At 45.8% G+C, this 21,831-nt stretch overlaps 1 protein-coding gene across 1 annotated transcript; it reads right to left on the bottom strand.

Annotated features, from left to right (window-relative positions):
• Positions 1-6: 6 nt before the first annotated feature.
• Positions 7-3,801, bottom strand: LOC119564810 (maestro heat-like repeat-containing protein family member 2B). The gene is made up of 3 exons (XM_037888042.2): positions 3,687-3,801; positions 850-1,001; positions 7-308 (listed from the first exon to the last, which is right to left on the bottom strand). The coding sequence occupies exons 1-3, from the start codon at positions 3,742-3,744 to the stop codon at positions 141-143; spliced, it is 378 nt and encodes a 125-aa protein (XP_037743970.1). The 5' UTR covers positions 3,745-3,801; the 3' UTR covers positions 7-140.
• Between the last annotated feature and the right edge of the window lie 18,030 nt (positions 3,802-21,831).

The raw sequence follows: 21,831 nt of genomic DNA, 5'->3' as shown, positions 1-21,831 counted from the left end.
AATCTTGTTGCCTGGGTCACCATGTGTATAAACCCAGAACTTGTGTGCATATTTATTATCTAACAAGTCACTATCTAGACCAGGAAACCCCACTGGCAGCAAATTCCTCCTGCAGTTCATACATGCACACACAGAGACAGTTACCTTAATGAGTGGTACCTCACCTTGGTGACGTGAAAAACATCAATTTCCTCCTTATATTGCTCAAGGAGCCATGAGATCTCTTTAAATATCGGATTTTGCGGCTCCTTTTTGTGTAGCAGGATGCCCATCATGGGACCAAGGGCTTTGATGATGGCCTGCTTGAGCTGCATAGATGAGACACAGAATTTATGTTCCTATGAATTCATTCAATATCTTCCAATAGGCACACCCTTTCTACTTCTAATGAGTGCAATTTCCCTTGTTCCACTGTCGGAACGGTCCTATCCCAATATTTCCTGGTAAAGAACCAGGACTCGTAGGGTTGGTGTCAGGATTATATTCTAATGCACCTCACAACCAGACCAGGTAAAATATTTCCCCAGATTAGTATGCATTCTAGGCCAACTCATCCCTGCTGTAACTCCACTGGGGCTGAATGGACTTAGACCAGGAATTAATTTAGCCCACTATCCTGGGTTCATCTGCACATTAGGTGCACAAAACTAGAATCCATGTACACTGGGTACAGACCGAATTTCCATGATGTGGTGACATTATAAACGTATGGGTTTTCGATGTTTTACATGACAATCTGTTCCATCCAAAAGGACCTACCATTAAATGCCATCATCACAAAGAGTGCCAGACACACAGAATGTAACATCACAATTTCCGCTAAAGGTTTAGAAAGCCAGCAATTCTCACCTCCAGCTCCTCACAGGTCAGCCAGTTGCTGGTCACATGACAATATAAGGGAAGAATTTGATTGCAGAATTGTGATTCACCAATTCTGGGGAATGAGCACTTTTCCCAGTTCGTAAAATATCCATTCACTGCCCTTGACCATTTTTCCAGAACTGCACGGAAGGAGAGAAGACAGGCAATGTGAAAAGGACATAGTAATAATGAGGAGAAGTTGCTTTCTCAGAGAAGACACCCAGGCCTATCGTTTACTCCAATTCCATGGCAGCTCCTATCAGGACTAGATGCTGAAATCCCATATCAATTTGGAGCTATTTCTCTTTCCCCCATTCCATTTCTTGTTTCTTATGTAAGCAGAGTCAGGATGGGCTCCACCCTGACATCTGGTGGTGAGGTGTGGCAAGTAGTGGAAAAGAACTTCAGGGGCTGATCTCAATTTGCATAGGCACACCCACCCTGCCTAGAATGAGGCCATAACTGCCCAAATGGTCACTTTGGCTGTTGTGGGATCCCCAGTGTCTTTGTTATTGGGGCGGGAAGAGTAAATTGTTATTACCCTGATTATGGGAACTGTGCTTGGAACTGTACTTGGCCTTTTGTTATGATGGAGGGACTCACCATCAACTGAGTAGCACTCGCTAGGCAAGGGACATGGGTTCCAAAACTCTGTAAATTGAGAGAGACTTGAGACAGGTATTGGTACCTGGTGGTGTGGGCCCCTTTGTGAGGGCCTGAAGCACCAATTGTACCTCTGTCTCTCTCCACTGTAGAATGTCAGAGCTAATTTTGGGTCTATTAAGAGTCTTGCTGCAGGTACTGTGCTGCATTCACTTTGGCCTTATGGTGCACCAGCACTAAGGCCCCCCACTACTATGAGCTGAAATCACTGAGCACTGTGTCAAGTAGTGGGGAGCCAGAAGATCTAGAGTGCAGTGGTGCTGTTCGTGAGACGGCGAGCTGTGCAGAGCGGAGCTGTTCGTGGGACGGCGAGCTCTGCAGAGTGGAGCCGTTTGTGAGACAGCGGCGTGGTCGTGAGACGGCGAGCTGAGCAGAGCTGTTTGTGAGACGGCGGGCTGTGCAGAGCAGAGCCATTCGTGAGACGGCGAGCTGTGCAGAGTGGAGCCGGTCGTGGTGGAGTGGAGCCGTTCGTGAGACGGCGGCGTGTTCGTGAGACGACGAGCCGAGCAGAGCTGTTCGTGAGACGGCGAGCTGTGCAGAGCGGAGCTGTTCTTGAGACGGCGAGCTGAGCAGAGCTGTTCGTGAGACGGCGAGCTGTGCAGAGCGGAGCCGGTCGTGGTGGAGCGGAGCCATTTGTGAGACAGCGGTGTGTTCGTGAGACGGCGAGCTGAGCAGAGCTGTTCGTGAGACGGCGAGCTGTGCAGAGCAGAGCCGGTCGTGGTGGAGCGGAGCCGTTCGTGAGACAGCGGTGTGTTCGTGAGATGGCGAGCTGAGCAGAGCTGTTCGTGAGACGGCGAGCTGTGCAGAGCGGAGCCGGTCGTGGTGGAGCAGAGCCGTTCGTGAGACAGCGTAGCAGAGCAGAGCCCTGTGGGGCAGTCAGCTTCAGGACACGTAAGGTACCCCTTACCTCTTTCCCCCACACACAGGCACATTTTAGCCAGACTGGGGAGTAACACTCTGCAGATGAACTTTTGAACTCTGGGGCTGGACTTTTTGGATTTTGGGTGATTTGAGGATTGCTGGACTCAAGAGACGTTTGGGTTCTGGGACTCAAGAACCCGAGGGAAAGGATGTGGCCCAATTTTCTGGGGTGGGTCTTTGCTCATGGTTTGGTTAATGAACACTAGTTGTGGTGTTTCCCCAATTTAATGCTGATGTCGTTTACCTCATGTTATTAAAGATTCTCTACTACACCGAGACTCTGTGCTTGCGAGAGGGGAAGTATTGCCTCTTTGAGGCGCCCAGGGGGTGTGTAAGATTTTCCCAGGTCACTGGGTGGGGGCTCGAGCCAGTTTTGTATTTGCTTTGATGAGAGGGAACCCCTGTGTACTGAACCCGGCCCTTGCTGCTATCAACTTGGCCTGGCAGAAGGGTTACACTTAAAAGGCTTTTTTCTTTGTACAGCTCTCCATCTTTTTTCAATTACCATCATTTGAAGACTCACGTCCTCTGCAGTTGTTGTTTATTCAACCCGAACACTGTATGATTTCATCTTGAGTTACAGTTTGTCTGAAAGATGTTCAGTGCCCCTAACTGCCATTGGCTTTCCTGGGATTTGAAGGTAGTGGGGAGCACTTTGCCCTAAAAGTAGGTGTATCTAGTGTCCTTGCTAAGACGAATTAGGGCCCAATCCTGTTCTCTATGAAGTGGATGGCAAAATTCCCATTTCCCTCAAGGGCACAGGATTAACCCCTTACTGAGCATCACCTGAAAAGCAAAGGAAGAGAGAAGTGGAGAAGAAGAGAAGACAGAGAAAGGGTGAAAGGAGATGATGATGAGGAAGAAACTAAGGAGAGAGAATGGGTGGAGGAGTGGGAAACAGGGGATTTTTAAATGTACAGTAATGAAATCTGCTCCCTTTACCTCCTCCCCCAGGAGCCTCCTGGCAGAGGGGCAGCTTCAGCCTTTGTGTCTGTTTATTTTAAACGATATGCGTGAGTCACAAAGGGCCTGAACTTACAAATGCTCAGCACCTCCTGCAAAGTAAGGAGCACTCTCAACTTCACTGAGTGCCACAGGAGCCAAGGAACGCAGCACCTGGTGCAATCCAGGGAAGGGAGCACAGTTCAGGGCCTGTTTGCAAACTTGGTCAGTCACTTAAATCTGTACCAAGACCCCCTAAATATCCATTTGGGGCACCTACAGGAAGTGCTGGCACTTACCACCACAAAATGCTTGTCTCATCCTGCTGTCCTTGACTAACTCCAACATGGAGATCATGTCGTTCAGGATCACTCCCACAAAAGGGATACACTTAAGTGCTGCAGAGAAAGGCCAGAAGAGAAGGAAGACAGACAATCAGCTGCTCTCTGCCTTCTTACAACACACTTAGAAACACCGTGGGGCAGGATGCTATGGGTTCCTAGGCCATTTGTGCTGCGTAAGCAGAGCAGAATGGCTTTAAAGCAGCCGTGCTGTAATTACATGGACAAGATCCTCAAAGGTATTAAGGCTTCTAACTCGCACTGAAATCAATAGATGTGAGGAACCTAAATACATTTCAATATCTGGGCCCATCCATGTACACAGTCCAATATGTGGCTAAATTTGCTCCAGTGTAGAATTTCTCATTCTCTCTAAATCATTTTGAATTTTGGTTCCGTCCCTCTCTCAGTTTGCCACACTTTCCTATATTGGTTTTATCGGAAAATAATTTTGGGTTGTGCCATATTCCTTTTTCAACAGATGTCTGGGTAGGTAAAGTCCCCCATTACGATCAGGATTTGTGTTTTGCATATTTCTGTTGTTTATTCTAGAAATGCCTGATCTCTCTCCTCTTCCTGATTTCATGGTCTGTAATAGACCCCTACCAGGACATCACCCCTGTTTTTTCCCTCTTTTATCTTTACTCAGAGACTTTCAACTGGTCTGCTTCTCACCTCCTTCTGGACCTCAGAACAAGTTTACAATGCAATACGTCCTCTCTTTTTTTCCTGCCTGTCCTTCCTGAACAAGCTATAGCCCTCTATACCAATATTCCAGTCATGAGATTTATCCCATCAAGTATCTGTGATGCCAGTTAAGCTCAGTTATGACTTATGTACTAAAACTCCTAGTTCATACTGTTTATTCCCCATTATTATTACTCCTTGCATGTGTGTACAGACATCTAAGATGTTAAGCAGATGCCCCCATGGATTTCCCTCTTGTTTCTTCTCTAATTCTACTGCAATTTTCCACATCTACTTCTCCCCAAACAGCTAGTCCTCTATTAAGGCCACCTTTTTTTACCTGGTGACTTTTTTCACCTGCCCCCTCTGAACTTAGTTTTAAGCTCTTCTCCTAAGGTTGATGAGTCAGTGCATGAAGATGTTCTTCTCCTTCTTGGTCAATCAGACCCCATCTCTTCCCAGCAAACCTCCTTCCTGCAATAGCATCCCATGGTAGACAAACCCTCCCAGAGACCCATCTTCATAACCCTATTCTGTGGGCGTGCCTACCATTGAGTGTGTATTGAGCAGAAAGAACACTCAGTGCAGGAGACAAGGGGACTGAGTTAAACTGCAGAAGTCAGGTTCACATACTTCCATTTTCCGTGACTAATCTCTTAAGCCAGTGAGGATGGCCACAGTACAAAAGTATTTCTGGAGATCAGCATGTGATTATTTGTATTGCAGTACTGCCTCACAGTCCCAGTCACAAACCAGGATCCCATTGCGCTAGGACCTGTACAAACAGAGAACAAGATGGTCCTTAACTGTCATTAATTAACACATATTAACCGCACAACAAACAGACAACAGGATAATAAAGCAAACAAAAAAGTCCTTTTTTGACCAGGTACCAGCAGATAACTAATATAATGCTACCTATTTCGGGAACTTTCTTCCTGATTCAGGGTCTGATGTGACTCAGCCCCTGTTCCATGCCATTGTGTAAACTGGGGACTCGTACATCTGCACAAGATGGAAAGTATCCAGTGGCACACCGTTGAGGCCTACTCCATTTTTAGTACATAAACAGCAGGCCACTCTGCAAGAAGCTAAGGGCCTGGTCAGCACAGAGAGTTTGCCTGTCTCTGGGCTGGTGTTCTGCACCCCTCACTGTCTACACCTGGCTCCATAAAGTCGGGCCTTTCCAAAATGCGGCATCAGGTAGGAGCACAGGTAATTGTAAGAATGCTTGTTCATTGCAGCTGTTAACATCAGGGCAAGTTAACATCAGGGCAAGGCATCCACATATAAGTCCACTACGGATGGACCAGTGATGGGAAGAGTGTTCATGCATGTGACAGGTAACACTGTTGCCAGCACAGAGTGCCCGAGGCAAGCAACAGCTGGGTTCGTTGCCCGGTATGCGTCGCGCCAATGACCACAACGGGGTGGAGAAGCAGAGAGATTTATTTGAAGCTTCAAATAGGGTGCAGGGACTGAGCTGTCTCAAATCCTGTCCCAGTGCAGCAGATTCCAGTATACATTTTATACCTTTGCCTACTTTATTATACAAGCTTATGCAACCAATTACCTGTTGCCCTGTACAATACCGTAGCCAATCAGCTAAAGCAGCCAGTTGTGTTTTTCCTCAGTAGCATTGCCCGAGCCATGTGCAAATCTGTCTGTTTGTATGCTAGCTTCCTCATAGTTGTGCAGGTTCACCGAAAGTTCAAGGAGCAGAGGGGCCTCAAGGAGCAGAGGAGCTTCAGTTTGTCTGGGCCTAGAGCAAGAGGGGTTCATTGACACTCGTGGTCTTCCACCCTCCCGAGTTACCTAGAGTAGTGCCCAGTGTCACCAACGACTCCCTCCTTTGAGAACACTGAACAAGCTTGCAACTGAGTTTTTTTATATTTTAAGGATAAGTGATTAAGTGCTGAGGAGTTAGAATTCTCAACAAGAGGATATAATGGGGTGTCTGAGGAGCGGGAGGCACGTATTTTGTATATGAGTGCTTTACAACAGGAAAGCAAGAGGAGAATGATAATACACAACACGGCACCTGTGAACAGGAGATGAACAATGCCTCCCCGCAGGTCGGGCAGCCATCCCCAGAGTGAGTCAGATAGTAGGCTCTTTTTCCTGGGCTTTCTACTGGTTAAGAGCCTGTTTGGCTGACAGGATGTGCTTGTTAATATTTTGTGCATTTTTTGGGACATACGTACAGCATTCATTTTTAATTAGGGCACACACCCCGCCCTGTGCAGCCAAAAGGTAATTTAGGGCTTGGCGGTTTTGCAGGGACAACAACAGGAGTTGATAAAGTTTTGAATTAAGGCTTTTTTTTTATGGCTAAGGTATTATTGGCAAACTTGGTGAGGAATACAGAGAGCTGGCAATAGAGCTTGGCCAATCTACCCACCCCATATGCTGGGAGAAGGATCATACCGAATTTATTTTTTTTATTAATGGGTTTGGGGGTGGCATACAGGGACTGCTGATGCCGGGGACGGCCCGATGGGAGGTGAGCCATGACCCAAAGGGAGTGGCGTTTGCTTTTATTTACTTGTTACAGAGGTCTGACCAGTTGTGGGGGGTTGCCCTCCAAGGGAAGCTGGCTGCATGGTAGGGGATCTGGGAACATATCCAGCGGTTGGAAAGATTAAATTCCCGGGCAAAGGTGATTTTGAGGGCCCTATAGGTATTGATATTTAAATTAACGGTCCCCATCCGTCCCTTCTTTAAAGAGAGAGAGATATGGGGAATACTAGGCAAATGACACCCATTATGAGAGAGTTCATGGTGTATATGCCCTTGTAGCCCCCAATTCCCTTCTGTGCTTATGTTTTTTAAATAATAATTTGAGTTCAAGATTGTCGGAGGGTGACGTGGTGATGGGCTGGACGGTTCACTGTTCCACTGGTGGAGGAGCAGGCACTGCCTTCAGGCGAGAGTGATGGATCCAGTTTTTGTGTCCCTCGACCTTTGCCGCCGTGTGGGAAACCAGCAGGACGGTGTGGGGTTCCTTCCACTTCTCTTGGAGAGGCTTGTCCTTCCAGGTACGAACAAGCACGGAGTCACCTGGCTGCAAGGAGTGGCATCCAATGGAAGAGGCTGGAAGTCTTTGGTATACCTGTGGAGAGAAGAGAGAACAGCAGACAGAGAGCACATGTACTGAGACAAAAAACCACACCCCATTTCCCACTCCTCTGCCAGAACCGGTGTCCCATTTATAGGCCATGCCTTTTTAAACATAATTTTAAAGGGACTAAGCCCTAATCTACCCTTCAGGAGAGCGCGGACACGGAGCAGGACAAGGGCTAGAGCATCGGGCCCTCGCAGGGAGGCTTTTTGGCACACTTTTGAGAGGTGTCGCTTAAGGATTTGATTGGTATCCTCCACTACTCCACTGGCCTGCAGTCTCCATGGCGTATGGAGTTTCCAAGGGATCTATAAGGCGTCTGAGATGTTTTGAACGATCTTTGATGTGAAGTGCGTCCCATTGTCAGATTCCATTTATTGGGGGTGTCCGAAGCGGGGAATAATTTCCCTAATGAACTTGAGGGCCACTGTTTTGGCAGTGCAATTACAGCATGGGAAGGCTTCAGGCCATCCGCTGAATCGGTCCACTAAGACGAGGAGATATTTGAACCCTTGAGTTTGGGGAAACTCAGTGAAATTTATTTGCCACACCAGTCCGGGGCCTGGAGTGGGTTCTGGAGTCCTGGAGTCCTGGCCGAGGGTTATTCTTTTGGCAGACTAAACAGTCAGCTGGTATCTGGGTAGCCAGGGATCGGAGTCCAGAAGTCAAGAAGTATTTTCCCATTAGCTGGATAAGGGCCTCTCTGCCGGCGTGAGTGGTTTGGTGTAGTTGCTGCAGTACTGGCCGGATCAGGCCCTTCAGTAGGAGGATCTTCCCTTCCGGGGAATGAAGCCATCCCTCTTTTTCCTGAAGACCGAGTTTGTTAGCCAGGTTTTTTTTTTTTTTTTTTTTTAGAGTACTGAGGGGTTGGAAGCTCCCCCACTGATGGGATGAGGGTATACATGTGCGCATCCTCAGCTTCCGGTGAAGTCAAGATGGCGGCATGCTTGGCTTCTCTGTCCGGCCCAGCATTGCCCCTGGCCACGTCCTGATTTTCCCTTTGATGGGCTCTACAGTGGACCACCGCTACTTCCGAGGGGAGTTGTAAGGCTTCTAGGAGCTGGAGAATTTGGGTCCCGTACTTGACTGGGGAGCCTTGGGCCGTTAGCATTCCCCTTTGCTTCCACAGGCCAGCATGAGCATGTAGCACCCCAAAAGCATACTTTGAATTGGTGAAAATTCCCGCTTTCCCTTTGACAGTTCGAGTGCACAGGTCAGGGCTACCAGCTTAGCCAGCTGGGCAGAGGTCCCGGTGGGCAACCCCTTGGCCTCTACGGTATCATGGAGGGTCACAACAGCATAACCCGCCCTCCTTTGCCCCTCCATGACAATGCTGCTGCCATTAGTGTACCACTCATAATCTGCATTTGGGAGCGGCTGATCCTTTAAATCCTGGTGGCTGGAGTATTGGGCATCTATGATTTCTAAACTGTTGTGTTCCTGTTCCTCTGTTTCTGGCAAGAGGGTGGCTGGGTTAAGGGTGGGGCAAGACTGCAGGGAGACCTCGGGGTTCTCTAACAGCTTAGCCTGATACCGAGCAATCCGAGCCTGGGTGAGCCAGAGCCCACCCTTGGTGTCTAGCAGGGCTCGGACCATATGGGGAGTATAGATTTGCATAACCCCTCGGCTTCTCGGCTTCCTCAGGCACTAGCGCAATGGCTGCGATGCCCATAAACATGCTGGCCAACCCTTTGCAACCTGATCCAGTTGTTTAGAAAAATAAGCCACGGGACGTTTCCAGGTCCCCAACAACTGGGTTAGCACTCCCAGGGCCACCCCTTTTCGTTCATGTATATATAATTGAAATGGCAGTGAGGACATTATTTGGATTTTTTTTATGTCTCTGCCGTGCCTCCTTCCTTGCCTTAGCTGTAACCTGATTCCGCTCTACCTCAGACAACAGGGTTCTCAGGAGGATATTACAGTTGTCCCAATCCAGCTTGTGACTACTGAGGCACCCCTCAAAGACTGAAATAAACCGGCTTGGGTTCATTGAGAATTCCCCAGCCTGTGTTTTAAAAGCTGCTAAGTCTATTGGATTGAATGGCACATGGGTGTAAACTTGCATAGTGGTGGCCTGGCATCTGTCTGCCCCTGGGCGAGCCATAACAGTCTCGGTAATCAAAGAACAGAGTCCCACCGAGGGGGCAATCTCTGTAACCCGAGGCGTCCTACCCTTATAAGGTGGGGGTGTGGGGGCCGAAGGGGACACCGAATCTGCCATTACAACAGCGGGGGCGGGTCTGGGGGCTAACATTAGCTACTACCGCTCCTGTTGGAGTCAAATTACAGCTCTGTAGAATGTCTGTTCTATCTCTTAAAGCCATAAATGCTTGTGCATACAGATGTTAATTCCATTTACCTGTTCGCTGACAAAACAGAACTAATTGGAGGATTGTATTATAATTGACTGACCTTCCCGGTGGCCACCGTTCCTGGTCCTCTAGCCGATATTGAGGCCAGTCTACTGTACAAAACCTTTTCCATTTGCTCTTAGTTATTGGATTTGATCCTAACACTTTCCAGTTTGCTAGAATGCATTCTAGGGGCGTGCACTGTGCCCTGCCTGTAGTACTCTGCCCCTATCCCATATTCCCAGATGACTCTGGGCGTCCCCGGGTCTTAACAGAGAAAGTCCAGACCACTGGAATGTTCCTACCTTTTTCAAAGGACCAGTTCCTCACCATCGCCTGCAGTTGCTTCTCCACTATAGGGGCGCGCTGCACCGTTGTGCCCTCCGGGGTCGAGCAAATCGCGTCTCCTCCGAGGCCTCCCGATGAACTCACCGGTGCGCACTGGGCGTCGGTTGTCACCGCATCTGTCGGCCGCCAGGAGGGGTCCGGGCAAGGCTAAATAGCAGCCTCAAGGCCCATCTGGGGTGCCAAGAACTGTTGCCGGCACAGAGTGCCCGAGGCAAGCAACAGCTGGGTTCGTTGCCCGGTATGCGTCGCGCCAATGACCACAACGGGGTGGAGAAGCAGAGAGATTTATTTGGAGCTCCAAATAGGGTGCAGGGAGACTGAGCTGTCTCAAATCCTGTCCCAGTGCAGCAGATTCCAGTATACATTTTATACCTTTGCCTACTTTACTATACAAGCTTATGCAACCAATTACCTGTTGCCCTGTACAATACCGTAGCCAATCAGCTAAAGCAGCCAGTTGTGTTTTTCCTCAGTAGCATTGCCCGAGCCTTGCCTTATTTGGGTCTATTTGTTACTGGTTTTTGCTAAACATTTCTGCCTTATTTATTTGTTTTCCAGGCTGAAGCTGGCCTTGGCTGGTGAGCCGTGTGCAAACCTGTCTGTTTGTGTGCTAGCTTCCTCATAGTTGTGCAGGGTCACCGAAAGTTCAAGGAGCAGAGGGGCCTCAAGGAGCAGAGGGGCTTCAGTTTGTCTGGACCTAGAGCAAGAGGGGTTCATTGACACTCGTGGTCTTCCACCCTCCCGAGTTACCTAGAGTAGTGCCCAGTGTCACCAACAACACCATGAACTATGTAATGCCACAGAACAAATTAAGATCAATAACAGAACAACAAATTATGTGTGGCAAAGCCATGACAAACACTGTGCAGGCATCAGGGAGCTCATAAATTAGCACATCACCACCCAAACACTGCCTCAGCTTGACTTAGATCTTGGGCAACAGTAGACCCTCAAAAGGAGGCCACAGCTTTACACCCATGGTCACTGTGGTGTTAATTGGCTGCATTTTACAAGAGCTGGGTTATAGGTTGACTTTGAGTGTATTTACAGGGGGCAAGGTTTTCACAACACAAGCCTTGTGCACACACACAAATAGTGTTCTGCAGCAGTGCAAGTTGAGCTGCAGCAATGAGCAGTGGGATCCTGCTTGGGCTCGTAATTCATACACTTCTCTCACTAATGAGGATCAAAGATCAACCCATACTGAATGCAGCTTGACAATATACCATCACTTAAAACACATTACAGTCAGAGAGGATGATAAATACTCCATTTATACACATTATGTACAAGGCCCAAAATGTCTGAGGATGCAAGTAAACAAAGCTGGTAAATACAGAAAATGCATTACTGCAAAAACAGCTAGCAGATTGACTCCTGCTAGCAAGAAGCTTCTGTACAATGTACAGTAAGATAGTGGGCTTAACCCAACTCAGTGCTAGCCTGACTTAAAGTCAGTCAAAGTTTTGTCTGAGTAGGGTATGAGGCCCAGATCCTCAAAGGTCTTTAGACTCCTAACTTCCACTGAAATCAATGGAAGCTAGGAGCCTAAATACTTCTTAGGATCTGAGCAAGGACTGTAGAATTTGACCCGATAACAACAATAATAATCATTTGCATTTCTAGAGAGATTTTCTTCTTCAAAGCATTTTACACACGTTTTCTAACTCTCTGCTTCAAATAAAAGCTATTATTGACAGACAATTCTATTTTTCCGTCACAGCACAGACAAATAGGAGACTGAAGATAACACAGTTTATTAATGGGATTTTAAGTAGGTTGTTGTACGGAAAAAATAATAAGGATCCAGCACTCTACAGATGACTCTGCTTAGCTGTGGGCCTTATCGCTTAAAGCAGAATTCCAAGAACATTACTTCGCTTTTTGAAATAGTTTCTCAATAAATGACAACTCAAAATGTCTGCTTCCACCTAGTGGTGCGGGTTTGCATAACGTGTTATTTATATTCCCTGTTTTTGATATCTTTGCCTAAAAGATAAAATGCATCAGAATCTACTGAGACAATTCACACTTCTGCACAAAGCCACAACAGCACTAAGAATGTACATATTTGTTAGCAAATAGGATCATTAGGGAGAAGAAGAAGGATAATCTCAGAAAGAGGCTCTCTCTTTCTCCTTCACTTTATTCTATATAGGTTTTTATACTGTTCTCATCAATGAAGTATCTGAGCAGCTTCCCCTAGTACATTAATAATATGACTAACATCTGTCATGGTAATATCTTTTATTGGACTAACTTCTGTTGGTGAAAGAACTGCACAGAGTTCTCCTTCAGGTCCTTGAAAGGTTATTTCTTTCACCAACAGAAGTTGGTCCAACAGAAGATATTACCTCAGCTAAGGTGACCAGATGTCCTAATTTTATATGGACACTCCAGATATTCGGGGTTTAGGTGCCTATCAATCCCACCCCACCCCCATCACGATTTTTCATACTTACTACCTGGTCACCCTATCCCTCACCCACCTTGTCTCTCTAATATCCTGGGAATGACATGGCTACAAGACAGTTGCAAATAACATTTGTCATTGTCCACTTCATTCTCTCTCATCCTGTTCTCCTGGGGAGAATTGTGTGTGCCGTTTTGTTTTGGTAGGGCTTTCGTGTTTGGTTTGTTCGGGGGTGAGGTTATGTGTACACATTCCTCTGTATTCATATTAGAGAAGCCAGGCTGAAGAAATGCACCTTGCTCTGGGAAAGGTGGGAAGGTTTGTGATGGTCCTTAGTTCCTTTGGGAGTTTGTTCTCCTGTCCCCTGAGAAAGCTCTATCTCCTGCACAGACAAGCCTCATCCTTACAGTAGAAAACTTCATGGTGCCTGCAAAATAGACCCTGTCAGTCACAATCCTAATCCCAGGGATTTACCTGATATTTTAGATATACTGGGCCCTGGCCACTGAGCCCCTGGAAGAGAAGGACTGTGACCTGGAACCTGACTTGATGTGTTCACGTTGCAGAAGTATGTACACAGTGTCTGAAGGCAAATAAAAAACAACACTTCAATGGTCACTGAATGCGGGGCCTGTGGAAAAAAATAGCACAATTGTGCAATTAAAGACTGTGTCAAAATGCACGTACACAGTACTCAGACTCCCTGAATCCTGGCATTTCCTAACTTTCCATTGCTCAGTTTTGCAAACTTACTAATCGTTATTTTAAGGCAGATTTTTATATATTTGTTGGGCGTATAAAGATATAAAAATACAGACATCGATTCATATCATTGTCGTGCAAACATCCCCATTTCATTGTTTGTTTTTAAAGAAAAAAGTACAGGACTAGGTTCTGGCAATTTCTATATTGATCTGTGTCAAGGTTCCTCCCCCACTCTGAACTCTAGGGTACAGATGTGGGGACCTGCATGAAAACCTCCTAAGCTTACTTTCACCAGCTTAGGTTAAAACTTCCCCAAGGTACAAATTAATTTTACCGTTTGCCCTTGGAATTTCCACTGCCACCACCACACTCTAACTGGGTTTACTGGGAAACTTAGTTTGGACACATCTTTCCCCCAAAAATCCTCCCAACCCTTGCACCCCACTTCCTGGGGAATGTTTGGTAAAAATCCTCACCAATTTGCATAGGTGACCACAGACCCACACCCTTGGATCTTAGAACAATGAAAAAGCATTCAGTTTTCTTACAAGAAGACTTTTAATAGAAGTAAAGGAATCACCTCTGTAAAATCAGGATGGTAGATACCTTACAGGGTAATTAGATTCAAAACATAGAGAATCCCTCTAGGCAAAACCTTAAGTTACAAAAAAGACACACAGACAGGAATAGTCATTCTATTCAGCACAGTTCTTTTCTCAGCCATTTAAAGAAATCATAATCTAACACATACCTAGCTAGATTACTTACTAAAGTTCTAAGACTCCATTCCTGGTCTATCCCCGGCAAAAGCAGCATACAGACAGACACAGACCCTTTGTTTTTTCTCCCTCCTCCCAGTTTTTGAAAGTATCTTGTCTCCTCATTGGTCATTTTGGTCAGGTGCCAGCGAGGTTACCTTTAGCTTCTTAACCCTTTACAGGTGAGAGGATTTTTCCTCTGGCCAGGAGGGATTTTAAAGGGGTTTACCCTTCCCATTATATTTATGACAAGTGTAAAGAAAGATATTTTTAAGGGTTTTGAACTGTTGAAACAGAGGCACAGAGATTGTCTCACACAGGGAGGAGTGGGTGATGCAGTGCACACTTTCCCAAGCCAGTAGAGTTGCTGGACCCCAAGAGATTCCCCCTCTATTCCTGAGTCAACCTTTGCCAGAAGCAAGCAGACAGAAGGACAAAAGTAGCTCTCCATTTTAATAAAGGCTCTTGTAACTTCCTGGGTAAACTGGTCCCTTCCATTCTTTAGTTGACTATTATTCAGGCTATTTTCTTACTGGCGAACTTGAATTTTGATTTTTCTACATCATGGCCAGACTTTATCGTCTCTCTTGTAAACTTGAATATGCCAATCCCTGAGAGGACATACTTTCTTGTTTTTTCCTGATTCGGCAATCATAGCTCTGGGGATTGAGCTCCCATTTAAGGTACTTTTAATGATGACCCCCAGTCCTTTATTTCATCTATCAGGATGTTCAAAGAGAGCAGCTACCCTTCACTGAACGCCACTGCTCTGACTTTGGATTCCCTTGTAGAATGTGTGGGACTGGGGTAGTTGTCTCAACTGGATTCTTAATCCAGAGGAAAGACGCTCTCTCCTGTTCAATCAAGATCAGGAATGGCACACAGATTTGGGAGAAAAAGTACATTTTACTTTTACTCTATTTTCTTATTTCTCAAAAGGGACAGTACAACAAAGTTAAAAACATTGTGAATAAACAATATAGATATTGATGTATCTTGTCTGAAATGGGACAGCTGCTCTTCTACTCTCGGGATGGATGCCATATCAATAGATAAGATAAAAAGACAGGCCTAACTGAGAGACTGAACCCATATTAGGGCCACATTCTGCTCCTCGGTTACATGAGTATGTCGCCCCGCGACTGGGGCCCAAATCTGTGTAAAGAAGAGTAAATCTGGTCCCGAGGGAGTATCGAACAACTTCCAATTGTTTTTATTTTCTGTGTCTTCCAGCAGATGGTGGTGCAGGTCAATAGCATTGTTCATGCTGTAGCTGTATTACATTTCCTTGACTTTGGCTTGCTCTACGACAATTTTATATTTGTTATCAGGGCCAACCCCTCAGCTAATGTAAGTCATATCATTTCATTAAAGTCAAGGAAACTTTGCCAATTTACCTCACCTGAAAATCTGATCTTTGCAGTTTAATACTAATTAATCCCCTTCTATATTTATATAGAATCATGTTTCCTCAAATGATTTTAAATCTGATGTCAAATCATTTCGAGTTTTAGACCTTGGCTACACTTACAGATGTACAGCGCTGTGAGTTAAACCGGCCTTCGTACAGCAGATTAGGGAAAGCGCTGCTGTCTGTCCATACTGACAGCTGACAGTGCACTGGCGTGGCCGCATTTGCAGCTGCATTCGGAGCGGTGCATTATGGGCAGCTATCCCAGCATTCAAGTGGCTGCAAGGTGCTTTTCAAATGGGGGTGGGGTGGAGCGTGACAGAGAGCAAGTGGGGGGGAGAGAGTGGGTTTTTGGGGTGCTGAGAGTGTGTCAGCATGCTGTCTTGTAAGTACAGACCCCCCTCACTCCCCCACCTCTCTCTCACTCACTGAAAGCAAATGGCAGCTGTTTCTTTTTTCCTCATAGATGAGTTAAGCAGCCGCTTGCTAAACAGACCCCAATCGCCTTCCCCGCCGACTCTCTCTTCAAGCAAACATTAGCTGTCGGCACTCCAAATGGAGCCCCCCTGCCTGCCTCTCACTCATTCAAAGCCAACAGTGGCTGTGTTTGTTTTTTTGATAAGCAGCCCCCGAAACGGAGCTTTGAAACGGAGTTCACAACAAAACAAGAGAGGACGCTTCAGTTGAAAGGATTATGGGGACTTTCCGGAGGTCAATCAGTGCATAATAACGTTACTCTCTGTTTACACTGGAGCTGGAAAAAGAAAAGGAGGACTTGTGGCACCTGAGAGACTAACAAATTTATTTGAGCATAAGCTTTTGTGAACTACAGCTCACTTCATCGGATGCATGAAGTGGAAAATACAGTGGGAAGATTTATATACACAGAGAACATGAAACAATGGGTGTTACCATACACACTGTAACAAGAAAAGGAGTACTTGTGGCACCTTAGAGACTAACCAATTTATTTGAGCATAAGCTTTCGTGAGCTACAGCTCACTTCATCGGATGCATACTGTGGAAAAAACTGTAACAAGAGTGATCAGGAAAGCGTCTCAGCCAATGCGCAACAGCTATTAATCCTCTCGGGGAGGTGGAGTACCAGAAGCGCTGTAGCCGCGGAGACACAGCGCTGTACGTGCCTTGCCAGTGTGGACTGGGACTGAGGTACAGCGCTCTGGGTGGCTTTATTGCTCTGTAAGTCGCAAGTGTAGCCAAGGCCTAAATGTGTTTAACAAAGATTAACTGGTTCAAGTTAACATACTTGGAGGCCCAGATATGTTAAAACTGTTTAAGAAGGGCGGTTGAGTCTAAACTACAAAGACAGTTCCAAATATGGACCACAGTTCAGGAAAGCAGCCTTATTCATCGCAGCATATGAATGATGTAAGAAAGTTCTGAAAATGTGGATCTTAGATCATGGTCATAATTTAAAAAAATTAATAGACACAGCTGGACACCATTCACATTTGAAACATAAAGTAGCTTAAAACTGTCCTAGCTTGAAGTGGTTTGAAACTGCTTCAGGAAATGTGGTCCCCTTACAAGTGTAGATGTGAGGTTGCATATATGGTAAAGCCATGTATACAGAATACATGCTGATTTTAATCCTACAAATTTCCTAAACACTATACAGAATATCGAATGGCTTATTTTTAAATCCTAATCAGAGAAAAATTAAAATGATTTGTGCAAATAATTGAATTCTAAGGATTGTGTAACAACAAACACTCTTATTTTCTAGATCTACTGAGAGCTAGCTCTGAGAGAACAAAACAGTATTTTCAGTGTTTATGGTTCTTTACTGAAGCAGGTCTATTCTTTATCTGAGAACACGAAAACAAAAGAATTCACAATATTGTTATCCCTTTTGACCTGAGCAATTAGTGAATATTTTGGGTCTTGTGAGCTGTTACCATTAGGGGGAGAAATGGATGATGGAGTCAGGTATTTTTTTTGACGCAATCCTGTTTACTTACAAAGAATGTACATGTAAGCAGAGTCAGGATGAGCTCCACCCTGACATCTGGTGGTGAGGTGTGGCAAGTTGTGGAAAAGAACTTCAGGGGCCGATCTCATTTGCATAGGCACACCCACCCTGCCTAGAATGAGGCCATAGTTGCCCAAATGGTCACTTTGGCTGCTGTGGGATCCCCAGTGTCTCTGTTATTGGGGCAGGAAGAATAAATTTTTATTACCCTGATTATGGGAATCAAGGACAGTGGAACTGTACTTGGCCTTTTGTTATGATGGAGGGACTCGCCATCAACTAAGTAGCACTCGCTAGGCAAGGGACATGGGTTCCAAAACTCTGTGAATTGAAAGAGGGAGAGGCTGGGGGACAGGTATTAATACTTGGTGGTATGGGTCCCCTGGTGATGGCTTTATGTGCTAATTGCCTTTCTCTCTACTGTAGACTGTCAGAGCTAATTTCAATTCCATTAGGAGTCTAGTTATAGGCTGTTGAGCTGGATTCACTTTGGGATAATGGTGCACCAGCACTGAGGCTCCCCTACTACAAGCTGAAATCACAAAATAGCTAAACTTGCTAAAAGCTGAAATCACTGAGTGTTGTGTTAAGTAGTGGGGGAGCCTGAAGATATATGGTGGAGCAGTTTGTTGGATTCCTAGAGTAGCTCATGGGGCGACTGGCAGAGTGGAGCCCCATGGAGAGGTGGGGCCATCAGCTTTGGACCATGTAAGGTGCCCCTTAATGCCCCGCCCCCCAATCTCCACCCAGGTTGGGAGGTAAAACTCTGCAGATAAACTTTCGAACTCTGGGGCTGCCCTGACCAGGGACAGAGACTTTTGGGTAGTTGGACTTTTGGGACTTTGGGTGATTTTGGGTTGCTGGACTCAAGAACCAAAGGGAAAGGACACGCCCCAATTTGCTTGGGGTGGGTTTTTTGCTCATGGGCTATGAATCTGTTGGTGGTGTTTCCCCAACATAATGCCACATTGTTTCTCTCCGTTATTAAAATGTTTTTTGCTACACTCAGACTATGTGCGAGAGGGGAAGTATTGCCTCTTGGAGGCGCCCAGCGGGGGTGGTATATATTTGTCCCAGGTCACTGGGTGGGGGCTCGAGCCGGTTTTGCATTGTGTTATTGGAATGGAACCCCTAGATACTGAACCCGGCCCTTGTTGCTGCCAACTCTGACAGGCAGAAGGGTTACATACAGAAAGTTCTATTTCCCTAACGACAGCAGGAATAGTTTCTTGACTCACAAATTCCAAGCCTCCTTCTATCCAGCAGTCTACCCAAAAGCTCTCTCTTGCTCTCTTTATCAGCTTTTTCTGAGATCACCCTACAAATACTTCTCTGGGGCTCCTTTGTGCTTCTGCGGTGTCACACTCCCTCTCTTCCTCCCCCCACCCCGAACCCCATCACCCTGCATTTGCATTCAGACCCCAGTAAAAGCCCCTTCCACTGTATGGCTCAACTCCTATTCCAGCTTTACTTGATGGTGACTTCTATTAAGTCAGCCATCTATTCCACAAAAAAACCTGATTATTTTTACATTGATCCTGAATAAAGGACAACTGGCATGCCCACCAGCTTCAATAAGGCTTCCCCTTTCCCCAGCATAACTACCTGTTTTCATGTTGTTTTTATAAATCTATATCTTGTACACTTCCGCAAAACCCAGAGCATTCTTTTATTTTTACTAACCTGAAACAGGATATTGAATGCATAATTTCAGTTACACCAATGTAAATCTGTGGTAATTCATTAGAATTATTCCATATTTATCCTGGTGGCAAAATATGTTAGCAAGTCACTTGAGAAAACATGACACTTTTTGATAATTGTTATAACAGACCTATCACAAGCCCAGAGAATTGAGATCATCATTTTTGGTTGGAAAATGTTGATGCAAATTAAATACTTGGTGAAAATTTTTTCCCCCATTTTCTAACCAGCCCAACAAGTAATGTTTATAGCCCGAAAAGGTAAGGGGCATTCAGAAGGGGCAGCTCCAGGAATTTAGTGGAAAGAAAATCGTATGGTATTAAAGTGATGAGGAGGCTCTTTCTATAGCACTTAAGTTCCAACAGATTTGGATTCAACAAGTCAAATAGAGCGTGCTTGCAGGTATCAGTAAAGCTATTGCTACATGGATATCTTCCAAAGCAATTGCATGTTAAATTAAATAGTTATTCGCCACCCTTGCCTCAATCAGTGGTTCGAAGCAATAAGTTGAAGATAAACATCTGTCTCTCTGACAGTCAGTGTTGTTTCTTCTCCTTCTCTCTCTTCTCTTTACAGATGAGGCTGCAGGTAAGACCTGTGACCCATGACCGTCCCTGGCTGCTACTCAGATGGACAGCCCCACTCCAGGGCAGCCTTTTATAACCTTGCCCAGAAAACCCCTTAGAAAAGGCAGGAAGCCCCTCCTGAAAACCCCGAGGAAAACTCGTTCTGACTGGAACTTGTTTACAACTTCCAGGAGAACTAAAAGAGCGGGAAAATGGACCTACAGTGCAAAACTCCATTTTGAAAACCATATGGATTCCTGTAGTAGGAAAGTGAGCCCTACCTAACAGAGGCTGGCAGAGTCTTCCTGAACAGAGTGATCAGAACGGAAATTTGACAATACTTAAATTATTTTAATCCCGAAGCTGTTACTTATTAGACGCCTGATTCTGCCACGCTCATTTACATCACTTAGTACTTTATTTCATGAGTAGTGCTCATGTAGTAAGATAATTCCATGTAAGTGTGATGGCCACCATCTTGGGGACCTCCAGAGTTAAGAGCGCAAGATGCTAGAGCTTAAGCTAAAGAAACAAGGCTCTGTAGCTGGGGCCTGTCACAGCTCATATGCTCTGTGGCTCAGTAAAGTAGGACCTGTAACACATACACTCACCGCTGGGTTAGAGAAGGGTGGGAAAATCAGGCCCCATGACTGGCTGTGTGGGTGTGCAATGGAAACAGAGGATATAAAAAGCCCTTCCTCCCTCTCGTGTATCTACCAGCACAGCTGAAAGAGCCAAAAACTTATTCCTCAAATGCAAGGGCTGAAGGAGTGCTAGCACCACCAGTACCAATACAAAATCCAAAGAGGCCTGAATTAGGCCGGATGCCTTTCTGCACAGGCTGGTGGGTGTAGCCAGCATAGCCAGCCCTATGCCTCTAAAAAGGAAAGGCGGGAGCCACATCTGAACTCCCAGCCAGAGCCCGTATGTGCTCCACCACTAGAGGCCCTGATGCAGCAAGCCACCCTATACAGCAAAACAAAACTACTTCCCACATGGCATTAGGATGGCAAACGATAAAAGAGAAAGATAAGCACTTGCTATAACAGGGGTTCTCAAACTTCATTGCACCACGACCCCCTTCTGACAACAAAAATTACTATGCAACCCCAGGAGGGGGAACCGAAGCCTGAGCCTGCCCAAGCCCTAGCTCCCCTGGGCCAGAAGGGGCCAAAGTCAAAATCCAAGGGCTTCAGGCCCAGGCAGGGGGTGGGGGGACCTATAACCTGATCCCAGGGCTGAAGCCCAAGTCTGAGCCCTGCTGCCCAGGGCTCAGGATTGGGCTTCAGCCCTGGGCCCCAGCAAGTCTAACACCAACCCTGGCGACCCTATTAAAAAGGGATTCCGATCCACAGTTTGAGAACCGCTGTGCTATAACATGCACTGATTATTGGTGATACTTGTTTTCCTCACAAAGACATGCACAAGGTTACATGGAACTCATTTGTGCTGTACCTGTTCTATAGCTAAGTAAGACTTTACTCTCTAGTGCTGGCAATGCATTTTCTTCCAATGGCATTAAATTCATTTGAAAAGGATGATGCAGTGTTTCTTGTTTTTATTTGGAAAATTCTGATGTCATTGAGTAGGTTGGTTTCTAAAAATCTTTAATTTTTCAATATTTTATGGACTCATACTCTTGGGGATAGGAACAACTTAAATTAATTATTTGCTCCCTAAAGCAATTTCTTGAAAGAGTTGCATGAGTAATACCTACTTGTGTGAAAACTCAGTAGATAAAATCTTCAAAAATATGCAGACTTCAGAGGGGGCATTACATCTCAGATGATAAGTCGTGCTGAAGATTTGTCATAGCATTTTTTATCAAAAATCACGGCGCAATCATGCTAAATTTAGTAAAGTCACGGGTTTGATTTTTGATATTTTAAAACAAAAATGCCATGACAAACAAGGAGGAGGGGCCCAAGTGAGGTGGTGATGGGGTTGGAGAACAAGCCTGCCCCACATTCACCCTGCAGTGGCAGCTCCTGTCCAGGGGCGGCAGATTTGTAGAAATTTTGGTGGTACCCAGAACCCCCCCAC

This window comes from Chelonia mydas, chromosome 20 (genome assembly GCF_015237465.2).
Source record: "Chelonia mydas isolate rCheMyd1 chromosome 20, rCheMyd1.pri.v2, whole genome shotgun sequence".
NCBI classification, from domain to species: Eukaryota; Metazoa; Chordata; order Testudines; family Cheloniidae; genus Chelonia; species Chelonia mydas.
Note: the sequence above shows the minus strand (reverse complement) of the source record. Positions and strands in the feature narration are given on the sequence as shown.

What these genes read in the sequence shown, in the direction of transcription:
- LOC119564810 (XM_037888042.2), bottom strand. Translation starts at nt 3,744, where the DNA reads ATGATCTCCATGTTGGAGTTAGTCAAGGACAGCAGGATGAGACAAGCA. An exon ending in GAGACAAGCATTTTGTGGTG is followed by an intron (nt 1,002 to 3,686) that starts GTAAGTGCCAGC and finishes CCTTCCGTGCAG; the next exon opens with TTCTGGAAAAATGGTCAAGG. An exon ending in TGACCTGTGAGGAGCTGGAG is followed by an intron (nt 309 to 849) that starts GTGAGAATTGCT and finishes TCATCTATGCAG; the next exon opens with CTCAAGCAGGCCATCATCAA.